The 23749-nt window shown below is 37.3% G+C and overlaps 1 protein-coding gene and 1 long non-coding RNA gene across 4 annotated transcripts in view; one reads left to right on the forward strand and one right to left on the reverse strand.

Annotated features, from left to right (window-relative positions):
• Nucleotides 1-5413: 5413 nt before the first annotated feature.
• The window catches only part of BBOX1 (gamma-butyrobetaine hydroxylase 1), a 57828-nt gene continuing 39492 nt past the window's right edge, over nucleotides 5414-23749 (reverse strand). For all 3 annotated transcript variants that reach the window (XM_040495583.1, XM_040495585.1, XM_040495584.1), the window contains exons 5-8: nucleotides 18897-19002; nucleotides 13475-13671; nucleotides 8347-8513; nucleotides 5414-5976 (exon numbers count right to left, since the gene is read on the reverse strand). In XM_040495583.1, coding sequence (XP_040351517.1) covers nucleotides 5816-5976; nucleotides 8347-8513; nucleotides 13475-13671; nucleotides 18897-19002 — 631 coding nt within the window. In that variant the 3' untranslated portion in view covers nucleotides 5414-5815. The remainder of the gene's footprint in view (nucleotides 5977-8346; nucleotides 8514-13474; nucleotides 13672-18896; nucleotides 19003-23749) is intronic.
• The window catches only part of LOC121043632 (uncharacterized), a 40207-nt gene continuing 36866 nt past the window's right edge, over nucleotides 20409-23749 (forward strand). The window contains exon 1 of the long non-coding RNA XR_005796947.1: nucleotides 20409-20803. This is a non-coding gene — a long non-coding RNA (uncharacterized LOC121043632). The remainder of the gene's footprint in view (nucleotides 20804-23749) is intronic.

The following is a 23749-nucleotide window of genomic DNA, read 5'->3' on the forward strand; positions in this document are numbered from 1 at the left end:
CAGTGAAATTACCCTCAGCGTCCATCAGTTTCTCCATAGAATTCCTTCTTTTGCATAAATTCCCTGTACCAATATTCTCTTGCTCACCTTTTAGTGGTTGGCTAGAGGGAGCAATAAGAGACCAGTGAAGATACTTTGTGACCTGTCATTCTAGTGATCTGTGAACTTATTCCGATTAACCAGCCAAGCAGCTAATATTCTCCAAGTCAAATCAGAGCAATGGAACAGAAAGTAAGAATCCCACTGCCAAATACGGGTAAATTCCAATCCAAGTTACCTCAGATCTATTATGAGTTTGGGGGAAAGTCAAATCTTTAGACTATTATATCCAGGAAACCCAATCATCCTTAGTCGGCACCAGCTGCCGTAGCCCATAATATGTCATATCCTATATAACACTTCAGAAATTGTTGCAACCGCATCCAATCCTTCTGTCCTTCCTTTCCAGGGTAGAAATGATTTTTGACAGAGAAGGAAACATCTAGGCCATGGGGTGCTGCCTTGGAATGCTGTCTTCTAGCAACAAAATATGATATGTAAGAGGTCTAGCTGAGTTTGAATATAAGCCACTGCAGATTCTTTATGTTTGGAGTGTAACTGATTCCACAAACTAGGCCAGTATCATTAGCTTATCATTCTACCATGAGGCTTGTGACCTTGGTCACAATCGCTAAATGTCTCCGGGAAAACAAGTGATGATTTCATCCACCATCTATATACTTTCCAAGTGGAGCGCTCCAATCCCAGGGTCTATCCTGAGCTGTGTGTGTATATATACATTCAGCTGCCAAGTGGACTAACTCAGGGGCAATTCAAATTCAGTCCGTTCAAAACTGGATTTGTTTTCTTGCCCACAAGCTTGCTTCTGCTGTTGTGGTTTTTCTCTCCTTGTACTTGGAATCACTGTTAATGTATCTCTCCCAAGTAGCAACCCAGGAGACATCCTAGATAGACATCTCCCTCCTTGATGCATCCCACGGCACATAAAGTTCCTCAGTCTTCTAGATATGGCTTCTTAATATCTCTCCTCTCCTTGTCCCTCTTCCAAGAATTCTCATTCAATCCTTTCTAATTTCTCATCCGGCTTCTTGCAGTAAGTAGATTTACAACCTCATAAGTGGATTTATGGCCTCTAGTCCTGCTCATTTACAATTCCCTCCACAATGTAGCCAAATGGATCTTTAACTAATCAATATTTGATAAAGGCACTTTATTGCTTAAAAACCTTTAAATGGCTCCTCACTGGTTTCAAGATAAAATATCAGATCTTTATTGCAACATACATTTCAACATTTCATGACTTGGTCCTGTCCCTGCATCCAGCTTCATATATCTCTTCTTACCCTAACCTATGCTCTTCTTCTACAGCCTCTGTTATTTTAACTAATAATAGTTACCATCTGTTGAATACTTACTTTCAGTTAGAAACTATGCTAAATGCTTTACATCAGTATTTCTCAAACTTCTCTGATGAGGCATATCACCCAGGATCCTTGATAAAACTAACAGTTCCTGGGCCTTATCCAAGACCCGCTGAATTATGATATTTAAGGAATGAGTCTAGGAAGTTATATTAAAACACACACACACATTCACAGAACTAGAACAAACAACTCTAAAATTTGTATGGAATCACTAAAGGCCAAAGGGACAAAGCAACCTTGAAAAAGAAAAGCAAAGCTGCAGGCATTGCAATTCCAGACTGCAAGTTATATTACAAGGCTGTAGTGATCAAGACAGTATGGTACTGGCACAAAAATAGACACATAGATCAATGGAACAGAATAGAAGACCCAGAAATAATCCCACAACTATATGGTCAATTAATCTTTGACAAAGCAGGAAAGACTATGCAATGGGAAAAAGACAGTCTCTTCAACAATGGTGTTGGAAAAACTGGATAGCAACATGCAAAAGAAATAAACTGGAAATTTTTGTACACCATACACAAAAATAAATTAAAAATAAAGGGCTAAATGTGATACCTGAAACCATAAAAATCCTAACAGAAGACATAGATAGTAACTCCTTTGACATCAGCCATAGCAACTTCTTTCTAGATATGTTCCCTGAGGCAAAAGAAACAAAAGCAAAAATAAACTATTGGGACTACACCAAAATAAAAAGCTTTTTCATAGACAAGGAAACAATCAACAAAACTAAAAGGCAACCTACTGGATGGGAAAAGGTATTTACAAATGACATATCTGATAAAGGGCTAGTATTCAAAATATATGAAGAACTCAAAACTCAACACCCAAAAGCCAAATAATGCAATTTTTAAAAAAAGGCAAAAGACACGAACAGACATTTCTCCAAAGAAGACATACAGATGGCTAACAGACACATGGAAAGATGCTCAACATCACTTACCATCAGGGACATGCAAATCAAAACCTCAATGGGATATCACCTCACATCTGCCAGAATGGCTAAAATCAAAAACACAAGAAATAGCAGGTGTCAGCAAGATTGTAAAGGAAAAGGAACCCTCGTGCACTGTTGGTGGGAATGTAAACTAAAACAGCCACTGCGGAAAACAGTATGGAGGGTCCTCAAAAAGTTAAAAATAGAACCACTCTATGATCCACCAATTGCACTATTGGGTATTTACCTAAATAATACAAGAATACTAATTCAGAGGGATATGTGCACCTCTATGTTTATAATGGCATTATTTACAATAGCCAAGGTATGGAAGCAGCCTAAGTATACAAAGTAGTATAAGTATACAAAGAAGATGTGATATATAATACATATGTACATATATATGTGTATATATATATGTATATATGTGTGTGTATATATATGTACATATATATATATTCAGCCATAAAAAAGAGTGAAATCTTGCCAGTTGCAATGACATGGATAGAGCTAGAGAGTATAATGCTAAGCAAAATACATCAGTCAGAGAAAGACAAACACCATATCATTTCATTCATATGTGGAATTTAAGAAACAAAACAAATGATCAAAGGAAAATAGAGAGAGACACAAATCAAGAAACAGACCCTTAACCATAGAGAACAAACTATACCATAGGGGAAGTGGGCATGCGGATGGGTTGAATAGGTGAAAGAGGGTTACTTGTTGTGATGAGCAGCGAGTGATGTATTGAAGTGCTGAATCACTGTATTGTACACCTGAAACTAATATAACTAATATGTTAACTGAAATTACAATAAAAACTTAAAAAGCCAGAAAAGATGTGGTAAACACACACACACACACACACACACACACACACACACACACACACACCATGCTGACTTATCATTTGAGAAGTTTGGGAAAATACTTTACATGAATTTTCATTTAATCCTCATAAAAAGTTAATGGGACAAGAACCGTTACTAGTGTCATTTGTAGATAGAAAAACTAGGGTTTAAGGGAAGATATTATTTGTTCACATACACATAGTTAACTGATTGTCATCATTATAGTTTGAACTTAGGCATCCAATCCCAGAATTTACACCACTGCTATTCCATGATTTTTCACTTTTAGTCAATACATGCGCTCTGTTCACTCTCAGTTCTTTGTGCCTCTTCTGCCCTTTGACTTGGAGAGTTATGCTCCCTTTTTTGCCTGAAAAACTATGATTAATACCCATTTAACTCAGACTGAAGCTTTGATTAATCAACCCAGTCTGGCTCTGTGGCCTTCCTATGAACCATTCTGTTAATATAGCACTTCATCATCTATATCCTTATCTGTTTCCCTACCAGACTATAAACAGTCACATCTCAAGTCCTTCTGTGTCCTAACTCTAGCAGAGTGCATGATATATAGCAGGTATGTGATAAATATCAGCTGAATGAATTAAAGTATAATAAGTCATGTTAGGGACTCCTGAGTGGCTCAGTAGGTTAAACGTCTGACTCTTGATTTCCGCTCAGGTCATGATCTCACAGTCCGTGAGATAAAGCCCTGCGTCTGGTTCTGCACTGACAGCATGGAGTCTGTTTGGGATTCTCTCTCTCCCTTCTCTCTTTCTCTCTCAAAATAAATAAACAAGCAAGCAAACAAACATTAAAAAAAATCACATTAGCCTGGCAGTACCTAGGGTTTAGATGCTGTAAATGAATGAAGCCAGGGTCACTCCAGAAAATTATTTTTAGAATAATTTAGAATTATTCATAGAATCAGGCCATGGCTCTATTGAGCTCGACTGTTTTTATTCTAGGAGTGTCTTAAGAGAGATTGGATTGAAAACCCAACCCATTTCTTTTGAAGTTCAAAGACATTAATCATATGTGATATATTACTGTAGCCCTGATCAAGACCACATGATAGGAAAGGACAATGAAGGCCCCAGAAAAAGGCAGTGTTGTCAGGGAAAGCGGAGTCTAGGCTGTTGATGTGGACTCAAAACCAGAGTTTGGAGAACCAGTGGGGAGTGGTGACAAGGGCTCACAGCACCTGTGATCTAGCCTCCCAGTGCCGTGGACACCCTGTGAGTGTGAAGTAGAAGGAACACATGGATGGAAGTAGTACTTTCACTTGTTCTTTTTTTTTTTTTTTCCAATGTTTCTCCCCTTTGGGCCCCCCGGGGGGTGGGGGAGACAGTATGTGCATGTGAGTGGAGGAGGGGCAGAGAGAGAGAGAGAGAGGGAGACAGAGGATCTGAAGCAGGCTCTCACTGACAGCAATAAGCCCGATGTGGGGCTCAAACTCACGAACCGTGAGATCATGACCTGATCTGAAGTCCAATGCTCAACCAACTGAGCTACCCAGGTATCCTCTTTCACTTGGTCTTAATGCAACAGGTGGAGTTCCATGGTGTTGACAGTCATTAACACTTTCCAAATAGGAAGCCTGGTTAGGTCCCCAACAATATAGACTAAAAATCTATGTATTACCAGGATTTCAGCAAATGGTAGTGCTGAGGCTCCCCTTTCAGCAGCAGTAGGGAAAGGACTGGTCTCAACATAAGTGGCATTTCCATGGCTAGCCATGACGTCTGTGTTCCACCACTGGGGACAAGGAGTGACCATACAGGAAGGCAAGACCAGCAGGGGAAGCTGTCCCGAGATTAGCAGACACTGTATCTGTGTATGAGTGTTGCATGCACTTTAGTTAGACCTTTCCTAGTTATTAGTTGAAGGCAAGGAATGAGAACTGATTCACAGACAGGTGTAAGCTATACTGGCAATCCTTAGGAGTGCTGACTCAGCGCAAGAGAAACATAGGCAGACTAGATTTCCCCTTCATTTGACATGTTTGGGTTTGGTGTCATAATTTAGTTGTTAAAATGTTTGGATCAGAGGTTGTTGAGGTCTGAAAACCTGGATAACAGAAATCTATAATAAAAGTGAATAAAACAGATCTTCAAAAATATGAAGCCTTACCCCAATCATGCTAAGGACAGTCACATGCAGTCATGAAAATTGAGACTGTACAGAAAACAGAGCAGGAACATGTTTTATTTGAGACAAGTTTTATTTGAAACACAAGCTTTATTTGAAACAAAAGCTTTATTTAAAAAGGGATTTATTTGAAAAAGTTTTATTTGATACAAAACTATTTGTAGGCATTCTGGAGCCTCTCATATACAGGCAAAAGAAATTAGATCATATATGCAATAGAGCAGAAGAAACACTTTATTTGGAAAGGAAAAAACACTGCTAAAACATCTAAAATGTTGGCATTGTATATGATTATGAGAAAAGGAAAACCCTTCTGATAAAGAGGGCATGTTCATGAAAGAAATTAATATGTAAATGACATAGATCATAGTCTGTGAAGACAACCTTGCCATATCTTACAAAATACACTCATTGGAATCTTACTGAAATTGTAGACAGGAGATTCAGTTTGTGTTCTGGATACACTGCCTTAAGATACGAAGCCTTGACATTACTACATCCCAGTCGGCATAAGCTCCTTCCAGATGGCGGGATATCTCAGTTCCTGCTTCATAGCTACGTCGGCCATGAAGTAAGCGCCAGTTATCAAAAGTAATCACATCACCTAGACAAAACATTTTTTCAATATGAATAATAATGTGTTTCAATGATTTGCAGAGCTAGAAAATATAAAATGCAAAATAACATGGATACTTTGTTCACATCAAGAAATAGTATGTTTCTTTTTTTCCTGTTGTTTTTGATGTTTGTTTTATTTGTTTCAAGTTTTTATTTAAATAAAAATGAAAAAGTTAACATATATCATAATATTGGTTTCAGGAATAGAATTTAGTGATTCATCACTTCCATATAATACCTGGTGCTCATCACAAGTGCCCTCCTTAATCTGCATCACCTACTTAACCTGGCGCCCCACCCACCTCCCCTCCAGCAACACTCATTTTGTTCTCTCTAGTTGAGAGTCTGCTTCTCTCTTTCCCCCATGTTCTTCTGTTTTGTTTCTTCAATTCCACATACAAGTGAAATCATATGGTATTTGTCTTTCTCTGACTGAAAATTGTACATTCATTTTTTCACCCAATCAGATCATTGAATGCAAACTGCTTTAGACCTTTTGACATTTATAGTCCAGGCTTCTGTAGACACTTTTATAATTTTTACCTAAAATATTATCTTTAAAAAAATGTTTATTTATTTTGAGAGAGAGAGAGTGCACATGCACATGCACACATGAGCGGGGGAGGGGCAGAGACAAAGAATCCCAAGCAGGGTCTGCACCGTCAGCACAGAGCCAGATGAGGGGCTCCATCAATCCCACGACCCTGAGATCATGAACCTGAGCCCAAATCAAGAGTCAGACACTCAACCGACTGAGCCACACAGATGCCCCTAAAATATTATCTTTGTGTAAAACTTTGAATTGCTCTTTGTGGTTGTTATTTAGCTCTTACTTAGAAATATTTCTTTCCAAACCAATTTCACAATAAATTTCATATATTGGAAAAAAAAAGAAATCTTTCTTTCCAGTTTAACAGCTTCAGATAATTATAAGGATAGTGACTTGGTCTGTCTTCTATGTTCCTAGTATTTTGTGTACATTATTTCTAAGCCTCATAAAAATACTGAAAAGGGTGTTAGTTCCATCTTTTCATTTGAGAAAACCGAGGCTCCAGGAAGTTGAGGGATTTGCCTAAAACTACACAGCCATTAAATGGTAGAGCTTCAATTCCAACTTCTATTTTTTGGTATTTTTCTCTCATGATATTTCCATTTTATATGTTACTGCTCTTAAAATCAACCTGTTGTGACTGCCTATCAGTGGATTTATAGAGGTTTCCAATATTACTTTATTATGCCAAAGATCAATTAAAAAGCTAATTATGATTAGAATCTTCCCCTCAGCCAAATCAACAGCAGAGAGAAATTCTGTTTTTTATGATAGGTATCAAAAGCCTCAAGTTTGAGATCACTTCACTGAGTCAAGGTGGTCCAGAACAAACACCATGCTCTCTATTCCTTTATTTCAAGTAGCTGGACTACTTCAAAAAAATTGTTTTAAAGTTTATTTATTTTTGAGAGACAGAGAGAGACAGATCATGAGCAGGGGAGGGGCAGAGAGAGAGGGAGACACAGAATCCAAAGCAGGCTCCAGGCTCTGAGCTGTCAGCACAGAGCTCTAACCCAGGAGCTGTGAGATCCTGACCTGAGCCGAAGTCAGATGCTTAACTGACCAAGCCACCCAGGTGTCTGTGGCTAGACTACTTCAAGTACACTTCATTTCAGGTAGCACTATCTCTGCCAGAGCAAATAAGCTAAATGAGTAAACATTAATCCTCTACTTTAGAGAGAATCATAGGGATAATTTTATTTGTTTTCCAGGATAGAAGAATTAAGACTCAGTTTGTATTGACGGGCTATCAGGATAGAAAACCTAAGTCATCAGTCTTGACATCAGAAGTGAGATTTCATTTGGTTTATAGCTTCTCTCTCATGTATTTATTCTTTAGGTTGGAGGTTATTAAATTTTGGTGTGATTAAAGATTACCTATGAGTCTGCTAGAAATGAATATTTTTAGGGGCGCCTGGGTGGCTCAGGCAGTTGAATGTCTGACTTCGGCCTAGGTCATGGTCTCGTGCTTCGTGAGTTTGAGCCCCACATCAGCTTGCTGCTGTCAGCCTATCAGTGCAAAGCCGGCTTGGGATCCTCTGTCCCCCTCTCTCTGCCCCTCCCCACTTGCACTCTCCCAAAAATACATAAATATTTTGAAAAAGAAAAGAATATTTTTTAGTCTGAAGAGGCAATAGAGCAGTGGTTGGGGCCAGGAGTCTGCTATTTAATCCAGCTGGCTTCTCACAAAGATTGTTTTAAGTGTTCCACATGCCATATATGAGAGAAACTGCTCTAGATCTTGCTCTAAATGGTTAGGGTTGAAGAAAATCCCTGTGTTGAGTTTGAGAAAATGTGTTCACTGACCTGGATTCATCTTGAAAGTAACCTTGTATTCTTTACAGTTCATGAGGTCAACAAACTCCTTCAGAGCAGCATAAAAAGGCTGAACTCTTTCAACAGGTACATCAAATACAGTGTCTCTGGTTGCATTATTGAAGTTGATGCGGATCACTTGGTCTTTATCATCTAATCTATTTTTTAAAGAGAAAAAAGTTAAAATATATAAGCCATGAAGTATTTATTTACATTTCTGAGGGTCAATTTGTCTTGGGAGATGTGTCTGAAATACAGTATTAATGAATCCAGAAACATGTACAGAAGGTATTGAGGTTATCTGTGGTACAGTATAGTCATTTGCTGTTTATTCATTCAAGTTTTTTTCTTTTAATTTTAAATCCAGTATAGTTATACAGTGTTCTATTAATTTCAGGTGTATGATATAGTGATTCCACATTTCTGTACATAGTGCTCATCAAGATACATGTATTCTTTTTTTTTTTTTTAAGTTTACTTATTCACTCTGAGAGAGAGAGAGAGAGGGAGAGAAAGAGAGAGGGAGAGTGTGCACAAGCAGGGGAGGGTCAGAGAGAGAGGGAGAGAGAATCCCATGCAGGTTCTGCACATTAGTACAAAGCCCAATGTGGGACTTGAACTCATGAACTGTGAGATCATGACCCGATACAAAGTCAGGTGCTTAACCAACTGAGCCACGCAGGTGCCTCAAAATATGTACGCTCTTAAACCCCCTCACTTATTTCACCCCTCCTCTGGTAATAGCAATTTGTTCTTTATAGCCAAGAGTCTGTTTCTTGGTTTGTCTTTCTTTTTTTTTTTCACTTTGTTTTGTTTCTTAAATTCTACATAGGAGTGAAATCAGATAGTATTTGTCTTTCTCTGACTTATTTTGCTTAGCATTGTGCTCTCTCTAGCTCTATCTATGTTGCAAATGGCAAGATAGCATCCTTTTTTATGGCTGAGAAATACTCTGTTATATATACACACATACATCACCTCTTTATCACACCTGGGCTGCTTCCATATTTTGGCTATTTTAAGTAATGCTGCAATAAACACTGGGATGCAGTGTATTAATGTTTTTGTATTTCTTTGGGTAAATATTCAGTAGTGGAATTACTGGATCATATGTTAGTTCTATTTTTAATTTTTTGAGGAAGCTCCACGGTGTTTTCCACAGTGGCTGCACCAGTTTGCATTCCCACCAACAGTGCATGAGGGTTCCCTTTTCTCTACATCCTTGCCAACACTTATTGTATCTTATGCTTTTGATTTTAGCCATTCTGACAGGTGTGACGTAACATCTCACTGTGGTTCTGGTTTGCATTTCCCTGAATATTAGTGATGTTGAGCATCTGTTTATTTTGGAGATCCATTTAGCAGGTGTTTTTTGAAATCTTACTACATAAGTGCCTGAATGTTTCAAATTAATTTAAAATAAATGTTACTGAAAGATTCCAGTTAAAAAGTTGTTTTTTTTTATGTTTAGGAAAATGAATTCATTTTTCATTCTTTAAAATAGTAGCTTTTATGTATTAGAATATTTTTATGTTACAAGTTCATGGGTCAACCACTTTAAGGTTTTTAAGTATGATTTTATTGAAGCATGACTGGGAAGAAAAATCTATTTTCTAAAAGTTTGAAATGTACTGTTCTAATTCCATCCTTAGTTTATTTTTTTATTTTTTTATTTTTTTTAAATTTTTTTTAATGTTTACTTATTTTTGAGACAGAGAGAGACAGAGCATGAACAGGGGAGGGGCAGAGAGAGGGAGACACAGAATCTGAAACAGGCTCCAGGCTCTGAGCTGTCAGCACAGAGCCCGACACGGGGCTCGAACTCATGGACTGTGAGATCATGACCTGAGCCGAATTGGACGCTTAACCGACCAAGCCACGCAGGCGCCCCTCCATCCTTAGTTTATAGATAGGGAAACTAAGACACAGTGAAAAGAAGAATCTAGCCTAAGATATGTTCTTTGTATCTCTCTATACACTATTTATCTTAGTATATAGGCTTCTAGAAGACCAATACTCTAACTCATTTAGTGTTGTATTCTCAGTGAGCCTGGACATAATAGGCAGTTAATAAATACTCACTGCATATGCTACTCTATATTTTTTCAGTGTCTTGGGACAGTACCAAGGTCTTTTTAGTATTTTGGAGATAGTATATTATGATCACTCTATCCTTCCTTAGAATATGGATCATGATCATGACAATGTAAGATAATACTACTTTTGTTATAAGAATAGATACCATTATTTCTGCATTTAAGCTATTCTGGTTAGAATTGGCACAACACGAGCATTGTCTAGACACAGAAGCAAAAGGAAGAGATTTTTTTTTTTAAGTTTTTTGGGAAGGTGAACTTTCAGCTAGTCCTAAAGCATTGACTAACTCTCTCATTTGTTTATATAGAAATAGGAAGGATGGATGAAAACTGAAGGTGGGCAAGGAAGGTGGCCAAGTATGGAGGGGTGTTCCTGGGCCAGCCTGGGAGGTGGTACTATGAGCCTATATGTGACTGGGACCCAGACCTGATGGGTCAAACCAAACAGACTAGCATGTGTGCCAGGGCTTGGTGACACTGCTTTGGGGTCTAGATCACACTTAGCTGACCAATCACACAGAGTGAACTGTTAACAACAAATCAGGGTACAGGAGGAAAATGTGACTGCCTATAGTATCCAAATTGTAGCTCTCTGGGTCCCTGTGCTTTGTGACTCAGATTAATATTTAATCCTTTTAGCCAAAGGCAATTGTAATGGTAAACTCTAAGAATGGGTCATTAGCTTCAACTCTTTGCTTTTTGATAGTGATAGAAAACTACCTATTGGACCCACACTGGGGAAAAAAGTGAAAGAAAGGAATTGGTTTTCAGTAAGGCTCTTGGGCTCTTAAAACGAGAATTTACATATACTGATTAAAAAACAGGAGTGCTGGGTGGGTCAGTCAGTTGGGCATCCTACTACAGCTCAGGTCATGATCTCACAGTTCAGTTCATGAGATCGAGCCCCGCGTTGGGCTGTGTGCTGACAGCTCAGAGCCTGGAGCCTGCTTCGGAATCTGTGTCTCCCTCCCTCTCTGCCCCTCCCCAACTAATGTGCTCTCTCTGTCTCTCAAAAATGAATAAACATTAAAAAACTTTTTTTAAATAAATAAATTAAAAAAAACCCAAATATGACTGAATAGGCAAGGAGAGACCTTCTTCCTTCCCCCATCCTCTCCACACAGGTAAAGTATATTCTGTGGCTTGCAGGTTGCAGCTTTATGAACAGAGAATCAAGGAAAAGGTCCATCAGCAGAAGACTTTAGACCTCCAGGTTTGAGTGGCACAAAGGGCAGTTCTTGACCTTTCAATTGCCCTGTTCAAGTTTACATTGCGGGTTTCAGACCCTTTCAAAGTTTCTGAGAACATTTTGTCTTTTATTCTTATCTTTGAGAATTGCCCCTGATCCTCTTTCCCTCCTCTCTCCCAGTTTTATTCTTGGTACATACAATGATAACACCCTTTGTGCCATCCTCTGTGTCACTGACAAGGATGTCACAACTTTGAACCTTCTTGGATGTCTTCCACCCAAGCCAGTCTGGTGATCTGTTTCTTTTTCACTAACACTGTAGTTCCTTGATGGAAATGGTTGTGCTAGCAATGAGCTCTCCCTTTTAGAGTCCATGTGTGTATCCTCACCTATCAGTGAAAGGAATTTTGTGACTCATTAATTTAAGAAAAATCAGAACTGTATGCCCCATGGACCATTGTATTACACTTTCATTTCTTTATTTCACATATATAGATAATAATAATCAATATTGTCTCTTTCTCTCTGTCTCTTTTCATTCGCCTGGTGTTTACTCTGTCTAAAAAAAGACACAAATTCATTATTTAGCATTTTTAGCAATGACATGAGGGGAAACAGAAAGCAAACTTAATTATGAGTCTAGAGAAGACATTATTCTAACGATTGAACAATGTTAGAGGAGATGATTGGTTGACATCTTGAAGATCAACCTAAAATGTCACAGTAAGCAGGAAATTCTGCATGCCACCACAGAATGAAAGGGAGGTCCCAATTCAGGGTTACATGCTGAGGAAGTGTAAAAGGCCCCCATCGATGAGGAGTAACTGGCTATAGACTAGCGATATGTAAAAGGTAAACATTTAAACGTAAACCAGCATCATGGCGACTATAGATCAGCAAAAGCAAAATGTCATCAGTGATGCCAATAAAAGAGCCCAGTGAAAGGACTCAGAGAATCATCTCCTGCACTCAGAGGTGGTGACATGAATACTCCTCATTAGTTACAATAGTCGGTCTCATTGAGAGATGTGATAGTTGATGGGATTTTTTGAATTTGTTGTGGGTAAGTCATTGTGGTATTGCCCACCACATCACATTTTATTAGGATCTGCAAGAACAATTTATTTCTCACTTAGGGGCGCCTGGGTGGCGCAGTCGGTTAAGCGTCCGGCTTCAGCCAGGTCACGATCTCGCGGTCCGTGAGTTCGAGCCCCGCGTCAGGCTCTGGGCTGATGGCTCGGAGCCTGGAGCCTGTTTCCGATTCTGTGTCTCCCTCTCTCTCTGCCCCTCCCCTGTTCATGCTCTGTCTCTCTCTGTCCCAAAAATAAATAAAAACGTTGAAAAAAAAAATAAAATAAAATAAAAAAATCAAGTGTAGGGGCCCCTGTGTGGCTCAGTCAGTTAAGCATCTGACTTGGTTTCAGCTCAGGTCATGGTCTCACATTTCATGCATTTGAGCCCCGCATCAGACTCTGTGTTGACAGTGCAGAGCCTGCTTGGGATTCTCTTTCTCAATCTCTCTCTCTGCCCCTCCCCCACTTGCTCTCTCTCAAAATGAATAAATGTAAAAAAGTTTTTAAAAATCAAGTGTATATAGTCTTAGTTATTTCTCTTATATAATTAGCAAGAGATTTCATGGAATTTGATCAAGATTTTTTTATGATGAGAATATTCTTTTTTCTTCTTTTTCCCTCTAAAATTGGATTAAACTGTTAATAAAAAGTAAAGCTCTGGAGTTAATCAAAGCTCTTCTGTTTAAGCTTTACATTTAGGTTAATGAAGTTTTTGCAGTCAGCTGTTTAACTGCTATGAGAAATGTATAAATAGTACTTACTCTATAATTTTGTGTTTGGATTGTACAGAGAAATCACAGTAATCCACTCCAATGTCTGTAAAGTCCACGAAAGTGGAAGACAAAATCTGGAATGCTCGAGGATTTTTTTCCTTGAGCTTTCGGCATACATTAAACCCATCTACAATTTCTGAATCACCCCCCGTGACTGTTTGTTTTATGCAGTGCAGAAGCTGAACCTGTGAAAAGAAATAGAGAAATGTCTTTTAAAATGATAAACACACTTTTTGACGCTGTTAAAGATTCAGACAGATACGAATGCACTAAAGTCAACAAAACTTTTAAATCTCTTTTGTGTCAGCAGGCAAAGGGATTGGAGAGAAAAAGTTGCTTTTAATCAACACCTTATAGTTCAAACATTGTTTCAGCTTGAGACATGAACACAGGCATAATAATTTTCGTTTGTAAACAAAAGGCACAGATCATAATGGCTACAGGGAGTGAACACTTCATATTGGAATATTTATGTACGTCATATTGGCTTTACAGAGGTGGTGGGATTTAAACTGGGAAAAGGAGGCTGGATAAGATTTTGGACAGTTAGAGGGGCGCCTGGGTGGCTCAGTCGGTTGGGCTCCTGACTTCCGCTCAGGTCAGGATCTCACAGTTTGTGGGTTCAAGCCCCATGTTGGGCTCTATGCTGACAGCTCAGAGCCTGGAGCTTGCTTCAGACTGTTTCTCCCTCTCTCTCTGCTCCTCCCCTGCTTGCGCTCTGTCTCTCTCTCTCTCAAAAATAAAATAAACATTAAAGAAAATTTTGAAAAGATTTTGGATAGCTAGAGCAGAATGGAGAAAGCAAATCACATGCAGTGATCATGATATGAAAAAATGCACGCTGAACGGGATATCAAAATGTTTGCCTGCAATAGGGGGTCATGACTGAAAAGAATGTCACGACTGAAAAGAATAGACCCAGTTGAAAAGGTAACCGAAGCCCTCATCATGGCATCTTGAATGTCAGATGAAGAATATTGGGCTTTCTCTTGGGTACAGAGGGGAATGGTTAAAGGCTTGTGAATATGGATGTAAGGTAGCCAAGACTGAGTTGAAGAATATTAGTCTGGGGGTGCACATAGGATAAATTTTTTTAAAGGGGGGAGTTAGTGAGAAAGTACCTCCTTAAGAATTTAATGAGACAGTTCAGGTATAAGGATACAAAGGGAATGGAGGTTAGGTGGGGCTATGAGAATGAATAACCCCAAGAAACACTGGGAATAAGAAACCAAAACGATAGTTATTTTTACTAAGATTTAGGGAGAAATGTTTGACATTATTTATTTTGAAAAGCAAAAAATAGTAAAATTTTAAAATATCATTTTTTGAATGGAGTTTATATGACTCCTTTTGGTAAGTTAGCATGTGTGAGTGATTTTGAATACCTAATTTAGACTCAGCTTTTCTGCTAAAAGAAACGAACACTATTTAGCTGTGAAAACTTCATTCTAATTTAAATAAAAGTAAAAATCAAGTCTGACAGTTCTTGTAGAAAGAAAGAGGCAAATATGATCAAACATCAAGATCAGGAGAAGCATGAGTGGGAAAAATATCCATTTGGCTTGGTTATTTCCATAGATGGTCTAGAACGGGGCTATCCATTCAAACTTTCTGCAGTGATGGAAATATTCTTTCTGCACTGCCCAATACAGTAGACTCCAGTCCCACATGGCTGTTGTGCACTTGAAATGTGGTCAGTGTGACTGAGGAAACTGCATTTTATATTTTATTTCATCTTAATTTAAATTAAAATTTAAATGATCACATATGGCTGGTGACTATTGTATGGGATAGTGCAGATCCAGAACACAAATCCTGCTTTCTTTCCCCAAAAGGCACAGATCTTCTCACTATTTTAAATCTTATACATACTTGTTCTCAAATTATAGTTGTACGTTTATCAATTCCTTACAACAGTCCTTAGAATTTGATACTTTCATCTCCATTTTATGGTTGAAGAAACTGACACCCAGAAGTGAAAAAGCTGGGCAGCTAGTAAGAACGTAGCTACTACCTGGTAACACTGACATTCAAACCTTGATCTATTTGCTTCAAAATCTTCATAAAGCAAGTCCTTTCCTATAAAAGGGGAAATCCCTTTACAGGACTCTTAATAATTCAGTATTGTGTGGTGTGTGTATGTATGTGCTTTGTAAACTTAAATTCCCATTTCAGGTTGACAATGCCCTTTTTTCTGATGTTAGGGGAGCACTAGTCTAAATTAATAATGGTTCTGCCTTTAAATTGATGCCAATTTGTAGGCTTGAAAAAGTATGTACATAAGCTGACCAAGTCATCTTAGAAAACCATTTCATCACCAGGCTATGAAGGGTCAAGCAGCATGATTAACGAGGGAGAAATGAAGACACCAACCTCAAGTCTACCAAACTCTAAAAAGGCAAAATAATGACAGACCTCTCTCTTTGAGAGAATCAGTGTTCTTTCAATCCTCTTAGATTTTGCCATAATGAAGTCACAGAATATTTCAAATATAAATCTTTAAAACAGATCAACCGATGTCTTTTACATAGATGCAATCTTAAGAAAGAAAAAAGATGACTGATGCTGCCAGACAACACTTCCACGGCTGATTCAAAAGGTAAATAGGTGCCTGATGTGTATAAAATCCAATTTTATTTCATGTAAGTCACTCAGGACCAAAAACATTTTCTTTCTAAATGTTACTTTATGGCAGCATGTGACTTTTGGCCAAAGACAGTGAGCAAAGGAACATCCGTTTCATTAAAGATGTGTCTCCTTATCTCTGCCCCACATGATCCAAATTGATGAAACTCCACTTTCAACAGGTAACTTACTATTCAGATCATTTCATCTGCACTGAAAAGAAAAGCGACTTATTCTATATGTCATAAAAAACCTCAAACTTTAGTACAGAGACCCCTGAATGATTCAAAATGGAAACTTGAACAATAGCACAAACAGGTACCTACAATCTAATTGTTCCCGTACTACAATCTAGACATTTTAGGAATCCTCTTTCATTTGAAAATCTTCTGTCAGGTCTTTTATCCTTGAATGTTTCACTTGCTGACAGAGACAGGTACAACTCTGCGGTGTTTCTCTGCCTCTTTATAGCATATCTATGAAGTCTCTGTTACATGAAAGGTGCTGGGTTAATCTCAAGATACAGAAAAGTGTAAGATTCAGTTCCTGTATTTGACGAGTTTTTAATGTATGACAAAGCCTATGCTCATCACATTATACCAACTATGGTAATTAGAAAGTCCAACTCAAGACCAGCATGGTGTGGTGAAAAACTATACAGAGGCCTGGATTAAGTTTCAAGTGTTCTATTAGTCAGATGTCACCCTGTGAAAGCATTTAACCTTGCTGTGTGTCATTTCACCCTCATTTCATTATTCCAACATAAAAAGGCATAATCGTCTCCCTTACAGAATGTTAGGAGGGATCAAAATAATATAAGTAAAAATACTTTGAAAAAGTATAAAATGCTATGAAAATGTCAAGCATTATATTATACTTCAAGAATATTGGTAAATCACTTAAAAATGTGATTATGTAATGACTTTCCTTAGGCTTTCAATTGTAACCCAGCAATAAAACCTGAACTCATAAAAACTAGCAGATGATTTAAAAATTAAAATAGAATCTTTAGTTTTCTAGTGTAATCTTTTTTATTGCATCCAACTTCTCCAACCTGTCTTTGGTTGATGAACTGAGCTGATTAGTTTGGCTTTTAATCCCAAGTTTTAGTGAATCTCTGGGAAACATTTAGAACAAATCACATTGTGTGTCTTCACTGGCCCCTCATCTCCGCCCAAAAGGTGACTATAGGACTCCTGTCACTGTCATCATTTTGTCCAAAAAAATCATGTGGTGTTTTACAGTCAACAAAATAATTTAAAACATGTGAAATTAAATACTAAAACTAGCTTAGTTAACACTGGTGAGGAAAATGGGTTAACTAGGGCACGGAGAAAACTTGTTCAGTTAACATGATGAAGAAAAACAGATTAATTTTGATTTTGGCCCATTTTGCCTTCACTGGCTAGAGAATTGCTCACAATGTCCAGTTCTGCTTACCTTTGAAGATACAGATTTCTGTGTGGAGATTTCATTTAATCTCATTTAGCTACAAAAATAGGAACAAGATATCTTTCAAAGGTATCGTTCTGGCCATTTATTTCTTGGTTTAACAAAATGATGATTTTGTAAATATGTTGCTGGTTTAGTAGAATGGCAATTTTGTAAAAATGCAGTGGCAGAGCATCCTTCCAGAAATTGTCCTGGAGGGTTTGTGGCTCCATGCTAAGCATCTCCCTCCTTGAGGAGCAATCCGATACATGGGAGAGTAGATGGTTTCCAAATACAGTAAAACCTTGGTTTGCGAGCATAATTCATTCCAGAAACATGCTTGTAATCCAACGCACTTGTATATCAAAGCGAATTTTAAGAACCATTGGCTCACTTGTGGTCATGTGACATTTGGCATCATGTACTACTCATATTGCAAGACATGCTTGTTTATCAAGTTAAAATTTATTAGAAATCTTTGCTCATCTTGCAGAACAGTTGCAGAACAAGTTACTTGCGATCCAAGGTTTTACGTACAGCCATGTTTATTCTGCTCCTTGCATTCCCACCCCTTTGTAGTGAGTATTTGCAGCTCATAAAAGGTGGGGTTTACTTCCTCACCTTTTGAAGGTAGGCTAAACTTATGATTTCTTTAGATTAATAAAACATGGCAGAGGTGACATAGCACTGATGACTAATGTAGATCTCAAGAGGCCTTCATGTTTTGGCTTGCTCTCTGAAAATTTGCATAAGCCTGGGCTAGCCTGCTGGTGGATAGCAGATTAAGTAGAGCAGAGGCAAGACACCTTAGGTTTTCCACACAGGTCAACCAGTTTTTAGCCAGCCCAACAGCAGAACTGTCCAGCTGGACATAGCCTGAATTATAAAAACATGTGCTAAGTAAATGGCTATTCTTTTAAGCCATTAAATTATGAAGTGGTTTTTATGCAGCAATCTTTAACTGATACAAATGATGGCCATGTGACTTTATGGGAAAACCCTCAATTTTATTCCCTGGTTTTATTTTCTCTTTTAAGTCTCTTGGGAACAGTAAATATGCAAAAAGACCTCAAGATGCACTGCTATCATAAAATTTGTCTAGGCAAAGCAAAATGTGCCAATAATTATTTCCAGAAAGAAACAAAGAAAAATTTTTTTAAATACATGAAAATCTTCTCTCCCTTGGGAATGTTAGGCTATTCAAGATTTAGGTATAGACATTTTGTTTAGATTGTGCTTGAAGATCTACATAAGACAGATTAGTTAGTGAAATATATGGACTTGTAGACTCAAAATATAGAAGGATATTGGTCCTTGGCCTGCCTTGTGGAAAATATGTTGAGGCTCACCTTACCCCAGGTGGATGATGGAGGGCTGGATAATCAGTGTGAAAGCTTAGCTTCCCGGTTGTGTAAGCCACATTGTTTGCGTCAATTTTGTCTTGCACTTGCCAAGTATGTCTGTAAAATACAAGAAACATATGTTTAAACAGGCTGTCACCAAGCCAGAGGAAATGTGTTAGAATGAACTGGATACATAGGGGAAATGGAAACTTTTCATTTTATGAAATAATTACCATAATGATGTGAGCCAGGAAGAGAGCTCGACCTTTCCTTGTCCAAAGTAACCATTTCAGAATATGCATCTCCTCCCTTCTTTTCCCCTCTCCGAAGAAAAATACATTTACACATTAGTCTGTCCCACAGAGTTTATTGTAGGTTATGTTTTTTAATAGCTAAATGCATTTAAAAAGCATTTATTAAAGTGAAATTCACAGAACATAAAATGAACCATTTTATGTGGTTTTTTTTTTTAAGTTTATTTTGAGAGATTGAGTGAGCAGGGGAGGGGGCAGAGAGAGATGGAGAGAGAGAATGTCAAGCAGCTCCGTGCTGTCATCACAGAGCCTGGAGTGGGGCTTAATACCATGAACTGTGAGATCATGACCTGAGCTGAAATCAAGAGTCAGATCCTCAACTGAGTCATGCAGCTACCCCAAAATAAACTATTAAAGTGGACAATTCAGTGGCCCTTAGGACATTTCACAATATTGGTAACCATTACTTTTGTTTATCTAGTTTCAAAACATTTCCACAACTCTACATTGAAACCTCTTACCCGTTACAAATTTTCTTTCCATTCTGCCCTTCTCTCAGTCACTGGCAAACACGATATCATAAATCTATCTTTAAGTTTTTGGGGAGCTGCCAAACTATTTTCCATAGTGGTTGGACCACTTTACTTTCCCACTAGCAGTATGTGAGGGTTCCAATTTCTTCACATCCTCATCAACACTTGTCATTTTCTAGTTTTTGTTGTTGTTCTTGCTGCTTCTGTTGTTATTTTTAACCATCTCAGTGGGTGTAAAGTGGTATTTCATAGTTTTGATGTGTATTTTCTAATGGTTAATGATGTTGAGCATCTTTTCATGTGCTTGTTGGCTGTTTGTATATTTACTTTGGAGAAATGCTTGTTCAAGTCCTTTGCCCATTTTTAAATTGAGTGTTGTGTTTTGTTTTTGTTTTTTTTTTTTAAATTTGTACGAGTACTTTATATAGCCTGGATACTAGAGACCCTTAACAGACATGATTTACAACTATTTTTACCCCTTCTATAGATTGTCTTTTTATTTTCTTAGAAATGATATTTGATGCTCAAAAGTTTTAAATTTTGATGAAGACCAATTCATCTATTTTTGTTGTTGTGTTTTTGATGTTGTTTCTAAGAATCCATTTCCCAATCCAAGGTCATGAAGATTTATCCTAAGTTTTCTTCAATGAATTTTATGGTTTTATATCTAGGTCCTTGATCTCTTTGAGTTAATTTTTGTATGATGTGTGAGGAAAGGGGCCAACTTCATTCTTCTGCATGTGCATATACTGTTGTCTCAGCACCATTTTTTGAAGGGACTGTTCTTTCCTCCTTAAAAGGGTTCAGCATCTTTGTTAAAAATCAATTAGCCATGGATGTGTGGGCTTACTTCTGGACTCTCAGTTCTGTTCCATTAGTCTATATGTCTATTCTTATTTCAGCACCACAATATTTTGATTACTGTAGGTTTGTAGTAAGTTTTGTTTGTTTGTTTGTTTTTTATTGTTTTTTTTTTTTTGATTGGTAGTAAGTTTTGAAATCAGGAAGTATGAATCCTCCAACTTTGTTCTTGTTTTTTTAGGATTGTTTTGGCTATTCAGAGCCCCTTGCAATTTCATATGAATTTGAACATTGCTTTTCCATTTCTACAAGAAGGCTACTGGAATTTTGGTAAGCATTACATTGAATCTGTAGATTACCTTGGTAATAATCACATCTTAATATTTTGTCTTCCAATCCATGAATGTGGGATGTTTTTCAATTTATTAGGTCTTTTTAAATTTCCTTCAGTGTTTTGTAGCTTTCATTTTACAAGTCTTCCACCTCCTTGGTTAAAATGATTCCTAGGTATTTTATTCTGGATGTTATTGTAAATGAAATTTTTTTTTAAATTTCTTTCTCAGATTGTTCACTGCTAGTGTATATAGAGACAACTGATTTCTGTGTATTGGTCTTATATTCTGAAACCTTGCTGAATTCATTAAATACCTCTAATAGCTTTGTGTGTGTGTGTGTGTGTGTGTGTGTGTGTGTGTGTGTATGTGTGTGCACATATGCATGCATATTCAGTGGGGTTTTCTATATATCGGATCATGCTATCTGTGAAGAGAGATAAATATACTTAGTCCTTTCTCATTTGTATACCTTTATTTCTATTTCTTGCCTAACTGTTCTGCCCCAAACTTCCAGTACAATATTGAATAGCAGTGGTGAAAAACAGCACTCTTCTCTTGTTCCTGATCTACAGGGAACATAATTAATTTTTATTTTATTTTATTGTATTTAATAAATTTTTAATTACACTCGGATAACTATTACTCAGATCAGGAAATATAACTTTAAGCTTATATGTCCTATCCCAACCAGAATCTCTCCTCTCTCTTCTTCAAAGAAACTACATCCATAACTTCTGTATTTATCATTTCTTTACATTTCTGTATATTTTTACCCTTGCATATGCACCCTCAGACACTATGTTTAATATTTCCCATTAACAACAATTGTTAAGTCTTTCAAGTCTCTTAATCAGGTTTCCCCTCCAGCCTGTTCTTAAAATGTATTGTTTGAAGAACTTGGGAACTTGACCTATAAAGTTCCTCACAGTCTTGTCTTTGCTGATTGCATATCATGGTGTAGTTCAACATGTTTCCCTGTCCTCTGTGTTTCTAGAAAATTGGCAATTAAGTGCAGAGGCTTGGGCAAACTCTACTTTCTCTCTTTTGCAAAACTACAGATGATATTGTGCTCTTTTATTCCAAGATACAGAATTTTGAGATGTCTTTCTTTTTGTGATGTTTGTACACACTTATGCTCAGTAGCTAGATCCACTAAAGTTATTGGGGGTCTCAAATAGTGAAATACCAAATTAATGATTTCTTTTTTATTTATCAGTTGGAATACTCTTAAAAAGATCTATCTACTTTCCTTCATCTAGTATTTGGTTACTCTATGTAATAGCTTACTTAGCGATAATGAGATAAATACTTGATTCCTTCACTTTATTTACCATTTTATAATGTGATGGATTAGTTTTCTCTCACTCCAAGATGAATAATTAGTTTTTTTTTGAAAATAATACTATTGATGAAAATATATTAAAACTAGATAGAAGTAATGGCTTCACGACATTGTCAATGTACTAAATGACACAGGACTGTGTCAATTAACTTTAAAATTGTTAATTTTATGTTATGTCAATTTTACCTCCAGTACAAAAAAAAATAGCTTGGCTTAAAAGTTAAAAAGAAAGTTAGTAAAAGAACTAAGGATTACTTGCAACTCTGTGGCCAGAAAATAAACCAATATTCAGATTTTGTAAGGCTTTTCCTTTGGAAGATTGAGGTCATGTGTAATTAGAAGCAAGCTGTATTTTAAAATAAGCCAAAGCTGGTGTGAAAATTGTGTCACTATATATGCACATCATTTTATTGCTGTTATAATGTCTATTTATTAATTTATGTTCACATTTATCAAATCATTTTTCAATAAATATATGTTGAACAACTACTCTATTCCAGGCATAGTTTTAGCATTAGAGATATAGCAGGAAACAGGGAGTAAGAGAGACAAATAAACAAGTAATTACCAAATGCAGTAACAGAGATGAGTGCTATGAAGAAAATAAAGCAAGGTAAAGAGGTAAGGATATTGGGGGCCAGGAGAATATCACGGCAGGGATAATGCTTTGGGGGGGGGTGCTCCAGAAGACCTAGAAGAAAAGAAGAAATGTGAATTTCTGGGAGATGTGTTTTAGAAAGAGGAATCTGAAGTGAAAGGTAGGATTTCTTCCCCAAGTTCTGGGATTGAGGATGAAACTAGCTATTTGGCTCCGTGTTTTTTTTTTTTTTTAATTTTTCCATTAAAATTTAAAATGGAAAGGCTGGTAAATCTTTCAGCAAAGTTTAAAGTACCATCTATATGTGGCCATAAGCTGGAAAGAGACCCAGTGAAAGAAGAGGAGTATATATAGCCTGCTTCAATTCATTTCAAATATGAGTCAGACAATCCATTATACTGTAGTGACTACAGCCAGGAAATACATGTTCTCTATGAATTCATGTCACTCTATGACCCATACCTAATATAGATTCTGGCTCTTGTCACCATCAGCATTCCAAGAATAATCAACATGTAGTAAAGGACTTAAGGATGCTAAAAAAAGAGTTTTATCAAATTGTAGAATATATAATATCTTCTAAGAAGATGATGCTTTTGACATTGTGAGTAGGAAATGACTATATTTAGATTTTCTTTTCAAGAGTGTTGATGGTTTTGCATTGATTCACCTACATTCCCTTTTCTGTTTTCTCCTATGATCAGGGGTAAACTAACTGAAATTCATGCAGCCAAGAGCTGGCTGAGATTCAAGGTGAACGCATTAGCCAGGGAACAGATCTTTTCTTTGTTTGACATTAACTGGCTGTAGAACAGGGATGGGGCCTGTGACTTGGCATCATCAAAGCAGTTCTCCAGCCTTCTGTGCTAACTGGCAGAGGATGATAAACATTTTTCAGTCTTAAAGTGTCTTAGGCACGGTATGGGATGTGTAGCCTAAAAGTCTATATGCGCACGTAATGATAAATCCCAGGAAAGAAGCTTGCCAATTCCAATCATAAA

This window comes from Herpailurus yagouaroundi, unplaced genomic scaffold (assembly GCF_014898765.1).
Source record: "Herpailurus yagouaroundi ecotype Mexico unplaced genomic scaffold, PumYag 187, whole genome shotgun sequence".
NCBI lineage: Eukaryota > Metazoa > Chordata > Mammalia > Carnivora > Felidae > Herpailurus > Herpailurus yagouaroundi.